Raw genomic sequence first — 16,287 nt, forward strand, 5'->3', positions numbered from 1 at the left:
GTCCAGTTACACTCAAGGTTAGACGTTAACTAAAACCGAACAAACTAATCCTGAACCAAAATCAAACCAACTAAAAAAAATTGAGAGTGAACGAAAGATTGTCCGCAAATCGTTTTTATGCTCTTCTGATTTACTTAATTTTTATATGGTATGGTTCCATATGATCTAAAAATAGACGGTTTGATATGGATCAACTTGATTCGGAAGCAAAAAAAAATACGGAACACACAAATTCATAATTAACAAAAGAACACAACAGTTTGTTCGTTCGTCAGATCGATGGAATTACATTATTATTACATAAACTTAAGAAGAGGAAAAAAGAAAAAGCACCTATATCATATCATAAACTTATTACCCAAGTTAACATCACATAAAACAAACAACTGACTCTAAACAGCCATGGTGGTCGCAACACCAGGCTTGTGCTCGCCCGCGTGAGTGCCTGGCACATGACCATGACCTTGACCTGTAGCGTAGTCACGATCTCTATAACCAGGACCATACTTGCTGCTGAATGTACCTGCGTGGATTAACAAGACGTATAGCAATTGCGTGAACGTCAGGATTATTATGAAAGCTTCAATTATTCGCAATCTCCATCCTCTCCATCCTCCTATGTTTATTTGCTTGCATGCCAACCTTAATTAATCACACACAAAAAAAAAACAAAAACAAAAAAAAAACAATTTTTATTGAAACAAGCACTCATCATACATATATATACATTTTTTAAAAGTAGATTCTATATAATTTACCCCATGGCAAGAGCGGTGACGGCCCATGCAACGATAGAGGCAGATCCTGCGGCCGCAAGACTATCATTCCTCCAAAACCTAATATGGTTAGCTCCGGCCAACTTCGATGCTATCCCGATAACAGCCGCTAAGATCGAAAAAGTCAGGAAAAACGGCGTCGCTCCATTGCCTCCGAAACCTAACCATTTCAAATATTTAATTTAGCTACATGATCACATATTCACATATATTAATAAATAGAGAGATCTAGAAGAATAGTTTACTTGGGTGGTTAGTTTGGCCGTTGATGAATTTATTGACACACCAACTTGCGAAACCAAGTACAATGAAGTACATAACCAGATTCAAGAACAGCAACGGTGCTGCTATGTTTCTTCCGACCGTTGTCGCCATTTCGACTTTCCTCTTTCACTCTTTGCTTTTTTAACTGCTTTGCCACTCTTTTATCTAAATTATAAATCCAACAAAGGCTTCACTTAAGTCTCGGTGATGATCGATTGAAGGGATCTATCTATGACATAGTTATATACACAAAAGGCTTAGGTGTTTCTTGACGATGATCACGTGTCGTGCACAGAGTACCTTCTGTGTTTAGCTCGTTACAGGTGGTGGAACACGTGTCGCAAGTTTGTTCTAAAGTGTTGGATATAGGTTAGCCCAGTGTTGTCATTGAGCTCGAATCTCCAAGTGCTTTCTTTTATATTATCTCCTTATGCTTTTATCATATTAAATTATTAATTGTTCGAAGCTACCATGTTTTGGGGTCAATTTTTATTGTAAGGATCGGATATTTTTTTCAGCAATTATTTATAATAATTCGCCTGGAGTTAATTAACATGCATATAGAGAGCCATTTATTGGGGAATATATTAGCTATTGATTAACTCTGTGACGATCTTGAAAAATTGTATATTTATATCGCTTCGGATACTTTCGTAAGAGCGTTTCAAGCAGTGATTATGAAATTGGGTACTAGAAGGCATAATTAGGTTTAAGATTTAATTTAATCTAATCTATAAAATTATGGTAGATATAAACAGAAAATAGAGAATGAGAAGAGGAGAATTTTTAAATTTATTTTAGGCGTAAAAATTACCCCAAACTTTTCTGTTGTGAAAGAAAATGCATGACGTTCTCTAAAACGTATTTTTGTTTCTTTTTTTTCCTAAATTTTTCTTGAAGAGGGTTTGAGGAAAAGTTCATTACAACCGACCTTTACTTGGCTTCTTCTTCTTGGTTTTTTTTTTTTATTAAATAATTAATTAACGGAATCGTTATAAATGCTATTTAACATCACCAGGCGGCATTAGGCGTAGATCGATTTTTAGATAAGATAGGATCTCACATTCGTTTCCTTTCAAGCAATTTGTCTGTGTATTACACTAAATGAATATTTTCAGAGACTATATTATAATGTTAAAATAATTTTATATAGCAGCAGCCATGATAAACAGATCTTTTCAGACCTTAGTGTCTTATGATGTTTTGGATGAAGCTCCTCCAATTTTCTCAAGATCCCGTTGTCTTGCTCGTTCCATTTTCCGCTTTCTCCATTCTTCCAATGCTGTGCGGATAGACAACATTTGTAAAAGATCAAAACCTTCATTTTTAGTATGTTTCTGATCTAAATTCCATAGCATAGACCAAATGATTATATTGTGGCTGTTACCATTTTTACCTTTCAAGCTCGATGCATCGTTCAGTGCGCGGAAATCCTTGAGCCGTTTAGAGAGATCAACAGCTGTATTCTGCTTCACGTCTTTCTGCTGCTCGGTTTCTTGCCCTGCAGATACCTCCTGCTCGATTTCTCGGACCTATCAATCAAAGAACATAGAGCCAAATCTTCTCACATTGCCAATCTTTTGAACCAGTATGTTTGACTTTGAGAATGCTAATGGGAAGAAGCCGCTACAAAATGTGATCAATGTAAAATGTTTGTTTTCCTTACTCTTTTGATGAGCTCTAAAGGTTGCATCGCGAGCCTAATCTCTTCGACTTCCTTGATATACCGAAGCTGAGCTGCATTTATCATAAAGGTATGTACTGATGAATGAACGGACCAAGAAAAGGCAAAATAAACAAACTTCTAAGTACCCCAACAAAAGAAGACAGAGTTGTGCAGAAACAAGATGATAATTCAGCTCAAGCTTAAAGATGAGGAAAGTCCATAAATCAACAGCGAATGAATCTTCATCTTTAGAGGTTTATAAGCCATACTCAGTTCAATAAATAAAAATCCAAACTTTCTCGAAACCGATTGTAGAAGCCAGACATCCAGAAAAGATCGAACCCACAGTGATATTGAGTTCGAGAATTAAAGTGAAACAGAAGCGTATTACACTAAATCTAGACAAGGGGTCCAAAAATCTGAAAGCCCGAATTTTTATTGTTATGAACAGATCCGAGAAAGAACCATCAAAAGATGGTTACTCAAGCACCAAACTTTGATTCAAAATCCGATGAAATCCAGAGAAATTACGCAAAATCAGGCTATACCCAGAAGCATGTTACGAAAAAGTTAAGAGATAGAAATCGAAACAAACCTGAAACGAGTCGGCGAGAGGAAGAAGATGATGAAGATGATGAAGTGAAAAATCCCTGAAGGAGGAAGAGGAAGATGAGAACGTTGACGATAGTGAGAGCAATTGTGGCGTTCTTGAAGGAGAGTCTCATACGCCATTGATGATTATGATCCATTTTTCAATTCCAAACCCAATCTAATTGTGGTCCTAAGGATTTCACAAAAACCTGGAATTTATGAAGAAGCATGAATCTTCTTCTACAGACTAACAGGTATTTGACTTTAATTTTCGTTTTTGTTTTTTTTTTCTTTTTTGGTTTTGGTTTTGGTTTTGGTCTTGGACTCATTTCTTATCCTTCAATGTTTGGTTGGAATCTTAAATTGTTAAATGTTTTTCTTTTTAAGGTAACGATTTAACTATAAGAGATGGGCATCGCATAGCATTTAAATAATTTAATTTGGTGACAATGAATCCAAACATTTCTTACTTTCTTTGCCTTAATTAAATTGGACTAGATATCTTTTAGATTAGTAGATGAAATCTCTATCAGATTAAGATTAAGAAATAATACAAACAATAATATTTAACAATGTTCGACTCTGGATTTGTTTGTTTCCTATTTTAATTTCAAAGTATTTTATAAAATACAATAAGCAAATAAATCAAACTTTCTACTATTTCTTAGATGCGGTTCCATCAGTCCGTCAATTTGATTCTTTCCATGCTTTTTTTTTGTTGGTTATTTTATGTCATCTTACTACATATAACGTTTGTAATAGTCTTCTCTGTTTTTGCAAAACGTTTTTGACTTAAGTCAATGGAAACCCCAAAAAGACCGTAAACCATATTAAGGAAGTGATGATGTTCATTTCTTGGAGCCAAGAAGAAAACCACAAGAAACAGAAACTCTCATCACATTAGATAGCTTCAACTATTTACAATATTAGAGAAGAAATAAAAAAAAAGAGACTATTCTCTCTGAGAACAGAGACATTTGGTACACCGCGAAAGAAGAAACAACTGGAAGTAAAACACCGAGAAAACTACAAATAGAATGACCTAAAGAAAAAACCATATTTGAAATCCGAAAACAATAAAGAAAACAGGATTAAAATCAAATCTAAGCTTCAGCCTTTATCGATTCTTCGGTATACTTTCTTCAAATAGTATTGAGTAACTTGCCGAACTCAAAAAAACCACATAACAATGCCACCTTTGGAAGGGAAGCTAAACAGGGTTGTTTCTTTGTTTCTCCTTCTGTTCTTGATGCCTTGGAGCTGCATGCATTAAGATTGATTCAATCGGGGTTTTCTTATTAGTCAAGAAGAGAAATCAAGAAACCAGAAGGTGATCTTTAAAACATACCAAGTCCATTAGCTTCCGAGGTTCCCATGATCCGAAGCCTTTTCACCGAAGTGATAAACATTCTAACAAAATAAAATAAAAAGGTGAAATGGTTTAGATCATAATAGAGACTAATCAGGTTCTAATACCAAGCCTTTTTCCGATTCTTACCTCCACGGAACATCACCCACAAGCATCCAATCTCCTTCCTTATCTTCATAAGTGAGTACAAACTCTGAAGATCCATCTAAAAGTCTTAGAGGTTTCACCTTTTCCCGAGAAGTAGTACCTAAAATGTTTTGAAATATAACATGTCAGCCAAACTCCATAGTCGAAAATCTCTGTTTTGAAGTATAAGCCGTACTGACCTGTCATCCCAAAGAACATTTCCTCAAGCGTCTGAGCCAAGTTTTCATAAGACGAATGAGCTCTCATATCCACTTTTCTGCCTATACCAACTCCATCCATGTTCACTTTAACAAACCCTAAACCCTGAACTTTCCCATTCACCTTCATTGAGACATCTTTAGCCTCATCAACTTTCTTCTTCCCCTCTCCTTCTTCTTCTTCTTCTTTGTCCGCTTTCGCCACCTTCGTAGCTTGGTTATTAACCAAACTGTTCATCCTGTGTGACCCAATTGGTGGCCATCCCACCACCTGACTGCTACAAAAAACCAACATTTTTCACTCATTTACTCTCAAAATTCAGATGCAATCATCAAAAACAAACATCTTACTATGACCAAATCTTAGCATAAGCATGATGAATGACTCCACAGCAAAATCTATCTATAGAAGGACAAGCTACAAGCTCGTCAGTTTTGCAGCATTTCAAGAAACCATAGTTTGATTCAGGGGTATACTAGAACAGAAGCTAACTAGTTCCCTACATCAAATCCTGTTTCGAGACGGCAACATTTTCACATCATGCAACATCGAAACAAACCAAAAGATTTGAGCTTTCTTGATAAAAACAAAAAAAAACGAACCTTGAACGAGGAGGAGAAGCTCCTTGGCGAGAGGAGGAGTCAGCAGCTCGTTTAGACCCAACGGAAGGAAAATCCTTAGCCGTTAGGATCCTCCCACGCTCCCTCCACGCGCCACCGCCGAGGCTGAGCCCTAATCCCAGCTCCAGCTCACTCTCATCCGGGAGATTACTCTTCCCCACCTCCAATTCTGACCTGTCACGCATGTCAATTAAGAATCCAAAGATATCAAAGAGAGAGTCTTTCAACGGACCACCCAAGAGAAGAGTCTCGATGACACAGATGATGAAACCGTATGGAGACAAAAGAAGTGAGCGTGGGTATTTAGGGTTTCTTCTTCGATCTTAGAGATTATATTTGTGAGAGACGAGAGATGATGCAAGCAGGGTAAAAGAGAGAGAGAGAGAGAGAGGATATTTGGTGGTGGAGAGAGTGATGAGAAATGGGACCCATCTGTCTTGTAATGGCCATACCACAATGCCATTTTCTCAAACCAAAGTCTTCTCATTCGTTTTTTAAATATTAATTTTCTCAAACTTTTCTTCCCGACATCATCAAACCTGTCGTGCTCTCGTTGCGTTATTGTTGGTTCAAGCAGCAAGAGAAAGTAGAGAGTCCCAAGAAACTTGTTTACAGTTGTGTCTTGTGTGTGTGTGTGCATAACAATTTGTTATAATATTGGCCAAGGTTTTACTTTCTGTTACATCATTGTTTTTAATTTTTTTTATTCTTCTCCCACTTGTATTTGTTGTTTTGGTGTAAAAGCTATATTGTAATGCTTTCGGATGAAAAGTCATTCTTTTAAACATCCATCCATATATTTTTGTAAACAAGCTTATGGATAATAATATTCAATTAGGGTCATTAATCAATGGGGCAGTTCGTTCATAACGCCCCTTTGAAAAGTTCACACAAAAAACCACAAACGAAAATAATATAGGTTTTTAACATATAATGTAAAAACCTAATTTTAATTTATTCTTCCTTCAGGCCATGATTGTTGTTGAACAAAACTATACTAACAAACAAAAAGGAGGAAAAAAAAGAATTGTTGAGAATTCTGTATTTTTTCTCTGAGAATGATTGTTGTCGAACAAAATGATAAAAAAAGTGAGAAAATAAATTGATGGGAAAATATGCATTATTATAAAATCGTGGTGATGAGATATTCATCATGATGTTTGATGATCCATTGAAAACTTTTGCAGGCGCAATTGGTTTGTGGAAATTACACTTTTGATCAAAATCATTATCAAAGAGTACAGTGATCTCATGCTCTGATCGATAGATCTGATAGAATACTAAAATCATTACTGAGCTAAATGGTTGTATGTATGAACCAAATATGTTTTGTTTTAGCCTGATTTATATGTTTGTCAAATATTTTGGTCCATCTCTCGAACTTTAGCAAACCTTGATCTTGAATTCTTGATCTTGTTGGTCCCGACAAAGCTTTTTCTTTCAGTAAAACACATAATTTTTCATTTGTCAAACTAATTAACATAACAAAACGAATCAAACCATTGGTTTCACTTTCAGCTTGGTTCAACCACTATAGGTGGATCTTGACACCCAAATTTGTATACAATTCAGCTTGGTTTAAGAATCAAAATAATTTTTTTTTACTCGTGTTGCACGAATTGGAACTAGTTATTTTGCACCACTACCAAAATGACAGAAATATTCTTAAATGTTGTAAATCTTTCCTTACTAATCATGTTATACCATCTAATTTTGATTTATGGTTACTTCTTTTCTTTGCTAGCTCTTGCTTTTGTGCGGTTCTTTTTTTCTTCTTTCATTTAGCGGTTTTTATTCTCTCTAAGATTATGCTAATTTTTTATTTATTTAGTTTCATGGTTCCCTTTTTAAAAAAACATTTTTCCATGGTTCTTTATTACGTAGTGTTATCAATAAAAGTCCTAATGTCAAACCAGAATCCGTAACTTCTTTTATGTAGTTTATCAAATCAATGAGAATGATGAGATCTCTATATACAAATCAGTTCACTATAAGGAAAACGGTAATATTGTTATATGAATTTTTTATGTTTTCTTGACTCGTGCATAAAACATTTTTCTCAAGAAAGAAACGAGACACCATCGTTATAAAACACCAATATTCTCACACACTCTCATATCTTCTATCACTATTTTTCTACTCTTGCCAGCATATGTTTATATTTTTTTAATAATGTAAAATACGAAGAACACAAAAAGGAATGAGTTATCAACAACAGTAATAAGATTAATTCTTTTTTTTACTAGAGCTACTGTTGCATAATTCATCACTCCAACGCTTTTTCACCCCCTCCCAAAAATAAAATAAAATAAACATATGTATATCAAAAGATTAGTCCCAAAAAAATTAAATATAATACAATTCGTAAAAATCACACAAAGCTCAAATCATCAGCAGAGTATGTGCGGTGCACGCGCCCAGTCCCACCTTTCTTCGAGTCATCAGGACCCATCGAACCACCACCACCACCACCACCGCATACGAAACTACATTCCACGCCGCATATCTTACTGAAACACGAGAAAAGTCCGTTACCTCCGTCTGTATGACGGCGATGATGCTTCTTCGCCGCTGGAGTTTTCCGCCTCGAACTTCTTCCTCCAGTGGCGACGGCGGCGGGAACAATCGAACCGTCGAATTCGCTGTTGCTTACTTGACTTGATCCTATATCATACAGCGGTGGCAGCTCCGTCCGCCATCTGTCGAGCTTTGAACGCAATCCTTCGATGCTAGATTCGTCGATACTCCACTCGCTGAGTATTGAGCTTTCTGTTTCATTAGCGTTAGATCTATCTTTCGCTATTTTCTCAGCCACTTCTGATGGCGACGGACCTAACTCCGATTCGGTGAAGATTTTCCTTCCGACTAAATTCGACCTCATCGGTGTAGCCATGTAGTTTGATCGCATCGGAGTGGATCCGATTATGTTGGACCTAATCGGAGTCGATCCAAACATGTTTGACCGCATCGGAGTCTGCATCGGAGTCAATTCGACCATGTTAGGGCGCATCGGTGACACTGCAATAATATTAGATCTCATCGGAGTCGATCTAATCCCATTGGATTGCATCGGAGTAGATGCGACGATGTTAGATCTCAACGGCGTCCCGTGCCTCGATAAGTACGGAGAAGCGCGGCCATGGTTGTAATTCTTCACCGGCCTCTGTTTCTCGTTCATCATTGTCTTTCTCGGCGTTTTGCGTGATTGATGGTACGAACCATAAGGCGGAACGTCGTGACTCTCTTTTCTCGGCACCACTACATTTGGCCTCACCCTCGGAGACGGATCTATGAGATCCGATTCGATCGAATCGTATCTTTGCCTTGGAACCTTAGGGGTTTTGCTTGGAGGCGTGTAGTCTTTCGTCTCTGTTGCATCGGAATCCGTCGTGATTGGTGCAGTATCAGATTCGCTGCTCGCTAATGCACTCGCCGGCTGTCTGTTAGCCAAACGGCTCCGTTCAGCTCTGCTTAGAAGATCAGAAACAACCATGGAGCTTGAATCGCTCTTTGTACGACGTAGCTCCGGCCTCGAGACTACAGATTGGAACTGCCTTGAAGACGGAGATTGTGGATTCTTGGAGCTACCTTTGTTGCTGTTTAGATGCAAATGCTGCAAATGACGGTCCTCTTCTCCAAGCAAATCCCTATATCCCACAGCAGATGAATCCATATGTGTGTAAAGCGGCATGCTCCTCATAGAACCATCAAGCAACCCAACACCGATGTTCAAAATCCCTTGAGGTCGACCTGAGGTACGACGAACTTGAAGTGCCACAAATCTCATTCCCGGAGGCGGCGTACGACGGTACTCGTTGTTGCTGGTTCTGTATCCTGGACGACGATTAGGCGGAATGAGATTACTGATGAGGACACGGACCGTGCCTACATGAACATCTCGAAACCAATGTAAGGCGTAGATTTCGATGACGACAGCGGAAGTATCAGCGTAGAGAAACTCTTCGTTGACTCGGAACACGAATTTGTCGTTCCATGTTGGGTTTGCTCCGCCGTTGTAGTCGACTCGTGTGGTGAGTTTACGCTCGGAGTGAACCCAAGCCACCGCGTAAGTCTTCATCTTGCGGGAGACAGGGGCTAAGTCCTGAGCTGAGATTATGTTCAGCTCTAGCAACTGAAAAGATGGGAACATCATTGACATTGTGATTCAACAGATTGAGTTTTCACATTAAAATTTTTTTGGATGGATTGTTATGTTTATTTCTTTCTTTTGGAGGGGGTGTAAGGGAGGAGGAGAATTGCGAGAGAAACAATGAGTTGATCTCTCTCGCAATTCTGGATCCAAGATTCTGAGAAGTTGGATGATGAATGAAGAAGAGATAAATTGTTTAGTCAATGGTTGTAATTTCCGAAAGAATGGGAGAATGGTAATAATAACCATTGCTTTTTTATTTGCCATCTTTATAAAAAACTAATTTTGGGTGTGTTTGTCTGAGAAAGACAACGAGTCTATTAGGAAGTAGTGTGGTGTTCTCCAGCTGAAGTTTGCTATATTTGGAGATGGCTCGTAAGAATTAAGTTGGCATTAGTGATGAATGTTTTTTTTAGTAGTGAAATGTTGTCTGTTTTTTTTCTGGCACAAATAAGAATGGGAAGAATAGTGATGATGCAAATTTATAGAATGCTATTTTTAGAATCAAATAGTAATGGGCTTTTTCCCCGTGGACTAAAGAATTTGACAACTTGTCTTTTTATAATTGACTTATGGGGTGAAGACTCAAAAAGCCAGTTCATGTGAGGAGCTAATTGTCCGCCCAGAAGAAAGGCCAAACTCATGTGGATATCCCTCATTTCTTCGTTTGATCACGAGGCACACAACTTTTTTTTCTTATCTTAAATTAAATTTTTTATAGATTATAAAATCTATAGCCGCTCTGTCAAATTTTACAATGACCAAAGAAGAAGAAAAATGTTTCTACAATAAATCGATCCATATCCACTTTGTTAAAACTGTTCAGTAAATTAAGTTGTAAACTAAAGTAGGAACGGTCAATTATCTCTAGTTAAGACAGATCAATCAATGAACTTTTATTGATGAAAATTTGAACTAAGCTTTACTTATGTAGTAGATGGCCTTTAAAGAATAAATTATATCAGCTATTTTATTTGGAGTGACTAGTGAGGTTCAAATAGTAAGAAAGTAAACTTACCGGAGAAATTGGTAAACAATATAAATATTGTAAAGGGTCCTTTGCGGAAGATTGCCGTTTCCCATGAAATCAAAGCAAACCCCACTTATCCTCTTTCCCTCACTGGTGAGCCTAAGAGAACCTCAAAACTAGTATCATCGTTCAATCGTTGTCTCGGGGTCCTCCGAATCAGTGTCCACAAATAACATTTGAGGAATTTACAAGATTCGTTCGTAATCGACGACCCACCACCGATTGGTCAAAAAGATTGAATTGAACCAACGTGCTCAAAGGAAACCAAAGTCCAAGACTTTGAACGGATTTGAGTGTGTGACAGAGAGACACAAAAGATGCTGAAGAGCGAGCCATCTCTCTCGATTTACTGCGATTCTGGAGATGGGTTCAAAAGTGAAGATCCGGTAGCTGAAATCGAGAAGAATTTGAAGAGAACTGTTTCGATTGGTGATTCGGTTGACGCCGACTTCAGTTTCGCGAAGCACAAAATCGATATCTTATCGGTCAAGGAAGAAGACAGTGAAGGTGAGAGAGGAGATAGAGGGAAAGGGGTTTTTGATAGAGATGAAGAGGTTATTAAGAAGCTAGGGACTGGTGAGAGCAGAGATGATGAACAAAGTTTTGAGATTGAACGACCACCAAGTCCTCCTATGCATTTAGCTGCAGGGCTAGGGATTGATAAGTTCGATTTGTATGGTGATGAGATCAAATTCGATTTACCGAGTTTTGATGATGACAACTGTGGTGATTACTACAAAAGAATGATCGAGGAGTATCCATTGCATCCTTTGCTTCTCAAAAACTATGCCGAGTTCTTAGAGGTATTTTGACTCAGATCATTATGTTGTAAGACGACTCTGTTTTAAAGTAGTTTCTACTAATGGCAAGTTTTTGTTTTTGTAAAAACAGTACAAAGGAGATCTTAATGGGGCAGCAGAGTATTATCATAAGTGTACTGTAGTTGAGCCTAGTGATGGTGTAGCCTTAGCAAACTATGGTAGATTAGTGATGAAACTTCACCAGGACGAAGCTAAAGCCTCAAGCTACTTTGAACGCGCTGTTCTAGCATCTCCTAAGGATAGGTCTGTTGGAACATTAATCTCGGTAAATCCATTGGTTATTCTGTGATATCAATTAACCTGAATGTATGTTTTTTTCTTCCTTTTCAGTAATGTTCTTGCAGCATATGCTAGTTTCCTCTGGGAGATAAACACTGAGGATGACGATGATGATGATGACTCTTTTGGAGGCCTAACCCGTCAAGGAAAAGAAGACTTTGAGGTTTGATTTTCATTCTCCGGATCAATGAACCGGAATTCTCCACCTTTATGTTGCTTCTCACATTGATTCTTGCAGATGAATTCGAGTTTGTGTCACTGATAGGTTTTCGATTAAAGTCTCTAATGCCGTGTTTTGTTTTTGTCCCGAAAAATAAGCCCGAAGCAGGGGGAAACCGCAGCTCAAGGTTGTCTGAAACAGAAGATGGAGAAACACTATGCAGATATGCGAAAGCGTTTTGGAGTATTAATCGTGACCAAGAGAAGGCCTTGTTCTATTTCGAGAAGGCCGTTGAAGCCTCTCCAAATGACAGGTACAAATATGAAATAGCTCTTACACAAACTCCTTTTTGTTTTCCACCTTTGAAAGCTTGAATGCGACCATCATCTTCTGTGTTTGACCAGCATTATACTTGGAGACTATGCTCGGTTCCTGTGGGAAATAGAAGAATGATGGTCATCAAGAAGAAGAAAGAGATGTCTCTAGAGTGAGGAAAAAAATCCCAGGTTCAGAAGATCTCTCCTTCAGAAAGAAAAAGCTATTGTTATATTAGCTTTATGCAGCTTCACTCATTTCCGTTATGTCTTGTATCCTCAGAATTGACAGAATCTCTTTCAAAAAACCCTTTTTAAATCTATATCGCAGAATCGAATGTGTAATATAAATGCTTCTTCATACGCTCGGACCCACGTTATATCCTATAGTTTTGTAGGAATTTGCACTTACGTCCTTCTTATTGCGTAGAAAATACTTATTCAAAGAATAATAGTCAAAGCGGTATTACTTGAGACCATTAGTGGAAAATTACCTTAGAGAATCATTTAAGATAGTGTAAAAAGAAGGGAATCTATATTAATGGTAATGTAATTGGTCAGGTGAAATTATTAGTGCAATTGATTGAGAAAAACATAATCCTTTTTTTCACATTTTTTGGTCCTCGCAATCACCACATATCCCTCCCTCCAAGAATCTGAACTAGCAAAAACAAAATAAAATATAATAACAATTTTCATGAAATTAAAAAGTTTGGACTAGGGAATCTAATAAGCACCTCAACAAAGAGAAAAAAAAAACAAAAATTAAACTTCTGCCTCTCTTTTGAGGGATTAGACTCCCTTTGTTATCTTCCTCCCCACCTTCAATAATCTGCCAAAAAAAATATCATTGTAATGACATTTCAATTAGTCTCCCTTTATTATATCCTTCATCACCATGTGCATGTGTTTGGTATGTATGCATGTATGTATATGTGTAAGTAGAGAAATGGGGAGTACCGTCATGTTTCTTCTTCATCAAGTTTTTGGCAAAAAGCAAGCAAATGACAAGAAAGCCAACACCAGCAGCTCCTCCTACTATTATTGCCACCGTCTTGCCTGTTGCTCCTGTCAATTTTTTGTATTTATCATGTTATTTTACCATCAATATCATTAATACTATCAAGTGTACTATGTTCATGAACCCATTAAAAATAGTGTTGATAATGCCAAAAGTACTTTTTGAAGAAAATAATTAGTGGTAGACCATTTCTAAGGAATGATCTTTAATGATCTTTCTCATGGGTAGAAAAGTATTTAATGAAAGCATGATAAATAAAGTATTATTAATTGAACTGCATACCTATATGGCTAGATATAGAATCATATGAAATTAATTCAAACCCTTAAGGAATAACTGTTTCCAATTAATAAAAAAGGCAACACATTTCTTTCTTTTTCGCTAAAAAAATTACTAGTATAATCCTTGGGACTGAAAACGGAAGAACAAGTCTCACACTGAAAGCCTTCGAACTTTAGTGAAGACTAACTAAAAACGGAAAATTTGCAATTTTAGGGAAAGAAAAATTGATGCTTTTTTCCTTCTCAAAATCTCCGGCAAACATTATGGCTATATTGGTAAAAAAAAAAAACTCAATTTGTAAACCCAGATTCGGATGGACCCAGAAATCTCAAGAGACATAGTAACAAGAGAGAATCAAAATCTCACCTGTAGAAGACGAAGGATCTGAATTCGAAGAGCCAGAGCTGGACGAAGAAGAAGAAGAAGATCTCCTGGGGACACCATTTGGGTAATAACTATAAGCGATGAAGCACTTATGGAGATAAATCTGACCGGAGATTGAGCTTCCACACTCGACCTGAGCTTTCTCGAGTGCGTTCTTAACGCAGCCGCTGCAATCGGAGTCTCCGACATCGCCTTCGCATTGTCCTAAAACGTAGACAGATTCGTAAGTAGTTGCATAGAATCCGTGGCCTGAAACGACCCCGTTTTGCATCACCCCGAACGCCGTGTCCCTCCTCTCCTCGAATCCTGTTCCGGCGATGTTGTTCTTCCCACAAGTCTTGAACAGCATCTCCATCCCTGCAATAATTAAACCGGCAATTTTTGGTTAAAGAAAAACCAAACCGGAGTAATAAACAAAAAACTAAAATCTGGTTCAGTCGACCCTAAACCCTACCGTAACCGGTCCAATTGGCAGATAATAACCTAAAATTGAAACTTCCAAGAGGAATGTTTTTCCTCTGGTTTATAGTCTAATTTCTGGTTATGGTTAAATCGGAACCGATATTTAAAACCGAGGATATTTCTCCCGATTGTGATCTGAAGAGGCGGTTTTTATATTTAACCAACCAATGGTTAGTGTAATTAAGATTACATCGACGAGCCCGAGGAATCAATTTCCGGTTCGATTGAAGCCAAGGAAGAAGAAGAAGAAGAAGAAAAGGGTTACCTGAAATTTGAGAGAAGCCAGCGACTTCATAGAGAAGATAACAGCCGGAAAGCTGAACCCTAGAGGCAATGGTTTTGCCACAGAGCTTGTCGGATAGAACCGGAAGACGACTAACACAGTTGTAACAGTCATGGTTGCTCAAATCTCCTCTGCACTGAAAGAGACCAGTGATTGTGGTTTGGCTTGTTCCTGTTGTGGTCTTGTAGAATCTTGTTTTAGTGGATTGAGAGACCAATGAGCCGAACATAGCAGAGAGAGCTTGTGAGTATAAACCAGATGGATCTGAGAATTGCTGTTTCGCGCATCCTTTGTATATTAAGGTTGTGTATTCGGTTGTTGCAGATTCTACGACATTGAGATCTGGAAACAGCAGACTCATCAAGAAGATGGTGATGAGGAATGAGATTGAAAGACCCATTTCGTGTGTGGGCTCTTTTGATTGTTGTGGTCTGTTACTCTTTAGGGGGTTTTTTTTTAAAGAAAAGATTGGGAAAATCAAAGCATAGGCTTTCTCATTGTAGGTATTGAAAGATGGAATCTTTGAGGGATTTTTTGGATTTTTGGTTTATGGATTTTTTAGTTTATGTAATTGGTTGCTTGGTGGCTCAGTAAAGCTTTAGTTTCTTTTCTTCTGTCTGTCTTCTAGGTTTCTGGGTTCTTGTTTTTGGCTTTGGGTGGCCACTCTTTCTCTCTCTAAGACGTGTGAGAAGAGATTAAGTGGGGAAAGAGAGAGAATCAGAGACACTCTTTTTTTTTCTCTGTTAACACTTTTGAGCCATTCAGTTCTGAGACGGTACAATGTTTGATTTACTGTACAGCAAAAACAATAAATAATTGTTGATTGAAAGCTTTAAGGGATAAACAGTTTATTTATTGCTTAGCCTCCTATTTAAAACCTACTAGTGCCCTTCGAATCTATTTCAACATTAAAGTCATTTAGAGGACTTAAGTTGAAACAATCTAGTTTGAAAGATTGGTTATTTTGGAAATTGGGTAGAGAAAGATACAAACTTTCCTGCACTTGATAACTGATACCAAAATATGGTAGCAAAAAAAATTAACTAATAACGGAATTACTAAAAAGGCAGGAGAGAGAGATAGAGAGAAAGACTTGGAGGAAGTGAAAAGGAGAGAGAGAGAAAGAGTTGGAGGAAGTGAAAAGGAATCTGAGATTGGTGGGAGAATGCGAAGATTGTGAAGTGTGTTTTTTGACCAGAGTACAGGCAAAATCTCTGTCCTGTCTCACGATTTTCTAATTTCTAGTAAAACACCATCACTTATTTTTTTTGTCATCATTTCGTTGTCTCCTACTCACCCCGCAAAATGTAAAAGAATTTCTAATTATTAACTTAACAATCGATATAATACTAACACCAAGTTATTATTATTACTGTTTAAAATTTAAGATTTCGAATGTTTAAGCTATACTGGGACTTGCTGAGGTTAAAGACTATTCATATACGTGTGCTTTGCTTGCAAAAAAAATTT

The 16,287-nt window shown here is 37.5% G+C and overlaps 6 protein-coding genes across 8 annotated transcripts; 1 reads left to right on the plus strand and 5 right to left on the minus strand.

Annotated features, from left to right (window-relative positions):
• Window positions 1–215: 215 nt before the first annotated feature.
• LOC18994411 (membrane protein PM19L) lies at window positions 216–1,272 on the minus strand. The gene is made up of 3 exons (XM_006418053.2): window positions 1,022–1,272; window positions 759–936; window positions 216–642 (listed from the first exon to the last, which is right to left on the minus strand). Exons 1-3 carry the CDS (start codon window positions 1,149–1,151, stop codon window positions 393–395), a joined length of 558 nt encoding a protein of 185 aa, XP_006418116.1. The 5' UTR covers window positions 1,152–1,272; the 3' UTR covers window positions 216–392.
• Window positions 1,273–2,113: 841 nt separating this feature from the next.
• On the minus strand, window positions 2,114–3,599 carry LOC18994412. Its single transcript, XM_006418054.2, has 4 exons — window positions 3,302–3,599; window positions 2,707–2,777; window positions 2,437–2,572; window positions 2,114–2,322 (listed from the first exon to the last, which is right to left on the minus strand). The coding sequence occupies exons 1-4, from the start codon at window positions 3,453–3,455 to the stop codon at window positions 2,234–2,236; spliced, it is 450 nt and encodes a 149-aa protein (XP_006418117.1). The 5' UTR covers window positions 3,456–3,599; the 3' UTR covers window positions 2,114–2,233.
• Window positions 3,600–4,177: 578 nt separating this feature from the next.
• Window positions 4,178–6,009, minus strand: LOC18994413 (auxin-responsive protein IAA12). Of its 2 annotated transcripts, none has more exons than XM_024152547.1 (5): window positions 5,614–6,009; window positions 4,993–5,285; window positions 4,796–4,913; window positions 4,646–4,707; window positions 4,178–4,557 (listed from the first exon to the last, which is right to left on the minus strand). In XM_024152547.1, the coding sequence occupies exons 1-5, from the start codon at window positions 5,814–5,816 to the stop codon at window positions 4,508–4,510; spliced, it is 726 nt and encodes a 241-aa protein (XP_024008315.1). In that variant the 5' UTR covers window positions 5,817–6,009; the 3' UTR covers window positions 4,178–4,507. The 2 variants fall into 2 exon arrangements, with proteins under 2 accessions (XP_024008315.1, XP_006418118.1); XM_006418055.2 differs by having other exon boundaries at window positions 4,993–5,288; window positions 5,614–6,005.
• Window positions 6,010–7,887: 1,878 nt separating this feature from the next.
• On the minus strand, window positions 7,888–9,892 carry LOC18994414. Its single transcript, XM_006418056.2, has one exon. It carries the CDS (start codon window positions 9,788–9,790, stop codon window positions 8,003–8,005), a length of 1,788 nt encoding a protein of 595 aa, XP_006418119.1. The 5' UTR covers window positions 9,791–9,892; the 3' UTR covers window positions 7,888–8,002.
• A 990-nt stretch (window positions 9,893–10,882) lies between these two features.
• LOC18994415 lies at window positions 10,883–12,749 on the plus strand. The gene is made up of 5 exons (XM_006418057.2): window positions 10,883–11,614; window positions 11,703–11,875; window positions 11,963–12,074; window positions 12,230–12,384; window positions 12,476–12,749. The coding sequence occupies exons 1-5, from the start codon at window positions 11,129–11,131 to the stop codon at window positions 12,522–12,524; spliced, it is 975 nt and encodes a 324-aa protein (XP_006418120.1). The 5' UTR covers window positions 10,883–11,128; the 3' UTR covers window positions 12,525–12,749.
• Window positions 12,750–12,966: 217 nt separating this feature from the next.
• LOC18994416 (cysteine-rich repeat secretory protein 3) lies at window positions 12,967–15,536 on the minus strand. 2 transcript variants are annotated; one of them, XM_024152807.1, is made up of 4 exons: window positions 14,800–15,536; window positions 14,055–14,429; window positions 13,346–13,444; window positions 12,967–13,217 (listed from the first exon to the last, which is right to left on the minus strand). In XM_024152807.1, exons 1-4 carry the CDS (start codon window positions 15,215–15,217, stop codon window positions 13,210–13,212), a joined length of 900 nt encoding a protein of 299 aa, XP_024008575.1. In that variant the 5' UTR covers window positions 15,218–15,536; the 3' UTR covers window positions 12,967–13,209. The 2 variants fall into 2 exon arrangements, with proteins under 2 accessions (XP_024008575.1, XP_006418121.1); XM_006418058.2 differs by having other exon boundaries at window positions 13,346–13,453.
• Window positions 15,537–16,287: the final 751 nt, after the last annotated feature.

Source organism: Eutrema salsugineum, unplaced genomic scaffold (assembly GCF_000478725.1).
Source record: "Eutrema salsugineum unplaced genomic scaffold, Eutsalg1_0 scaffold_5, whole genome shotgun sequence".
Taxonomy (NCBI): domain Eukaryota; kingdom Viridiplantae; phylum Streptophyta; class Magnoliopsida; order Brassicales; family Brassicaceae; genus Eutrema; species Eutrema salsugineum.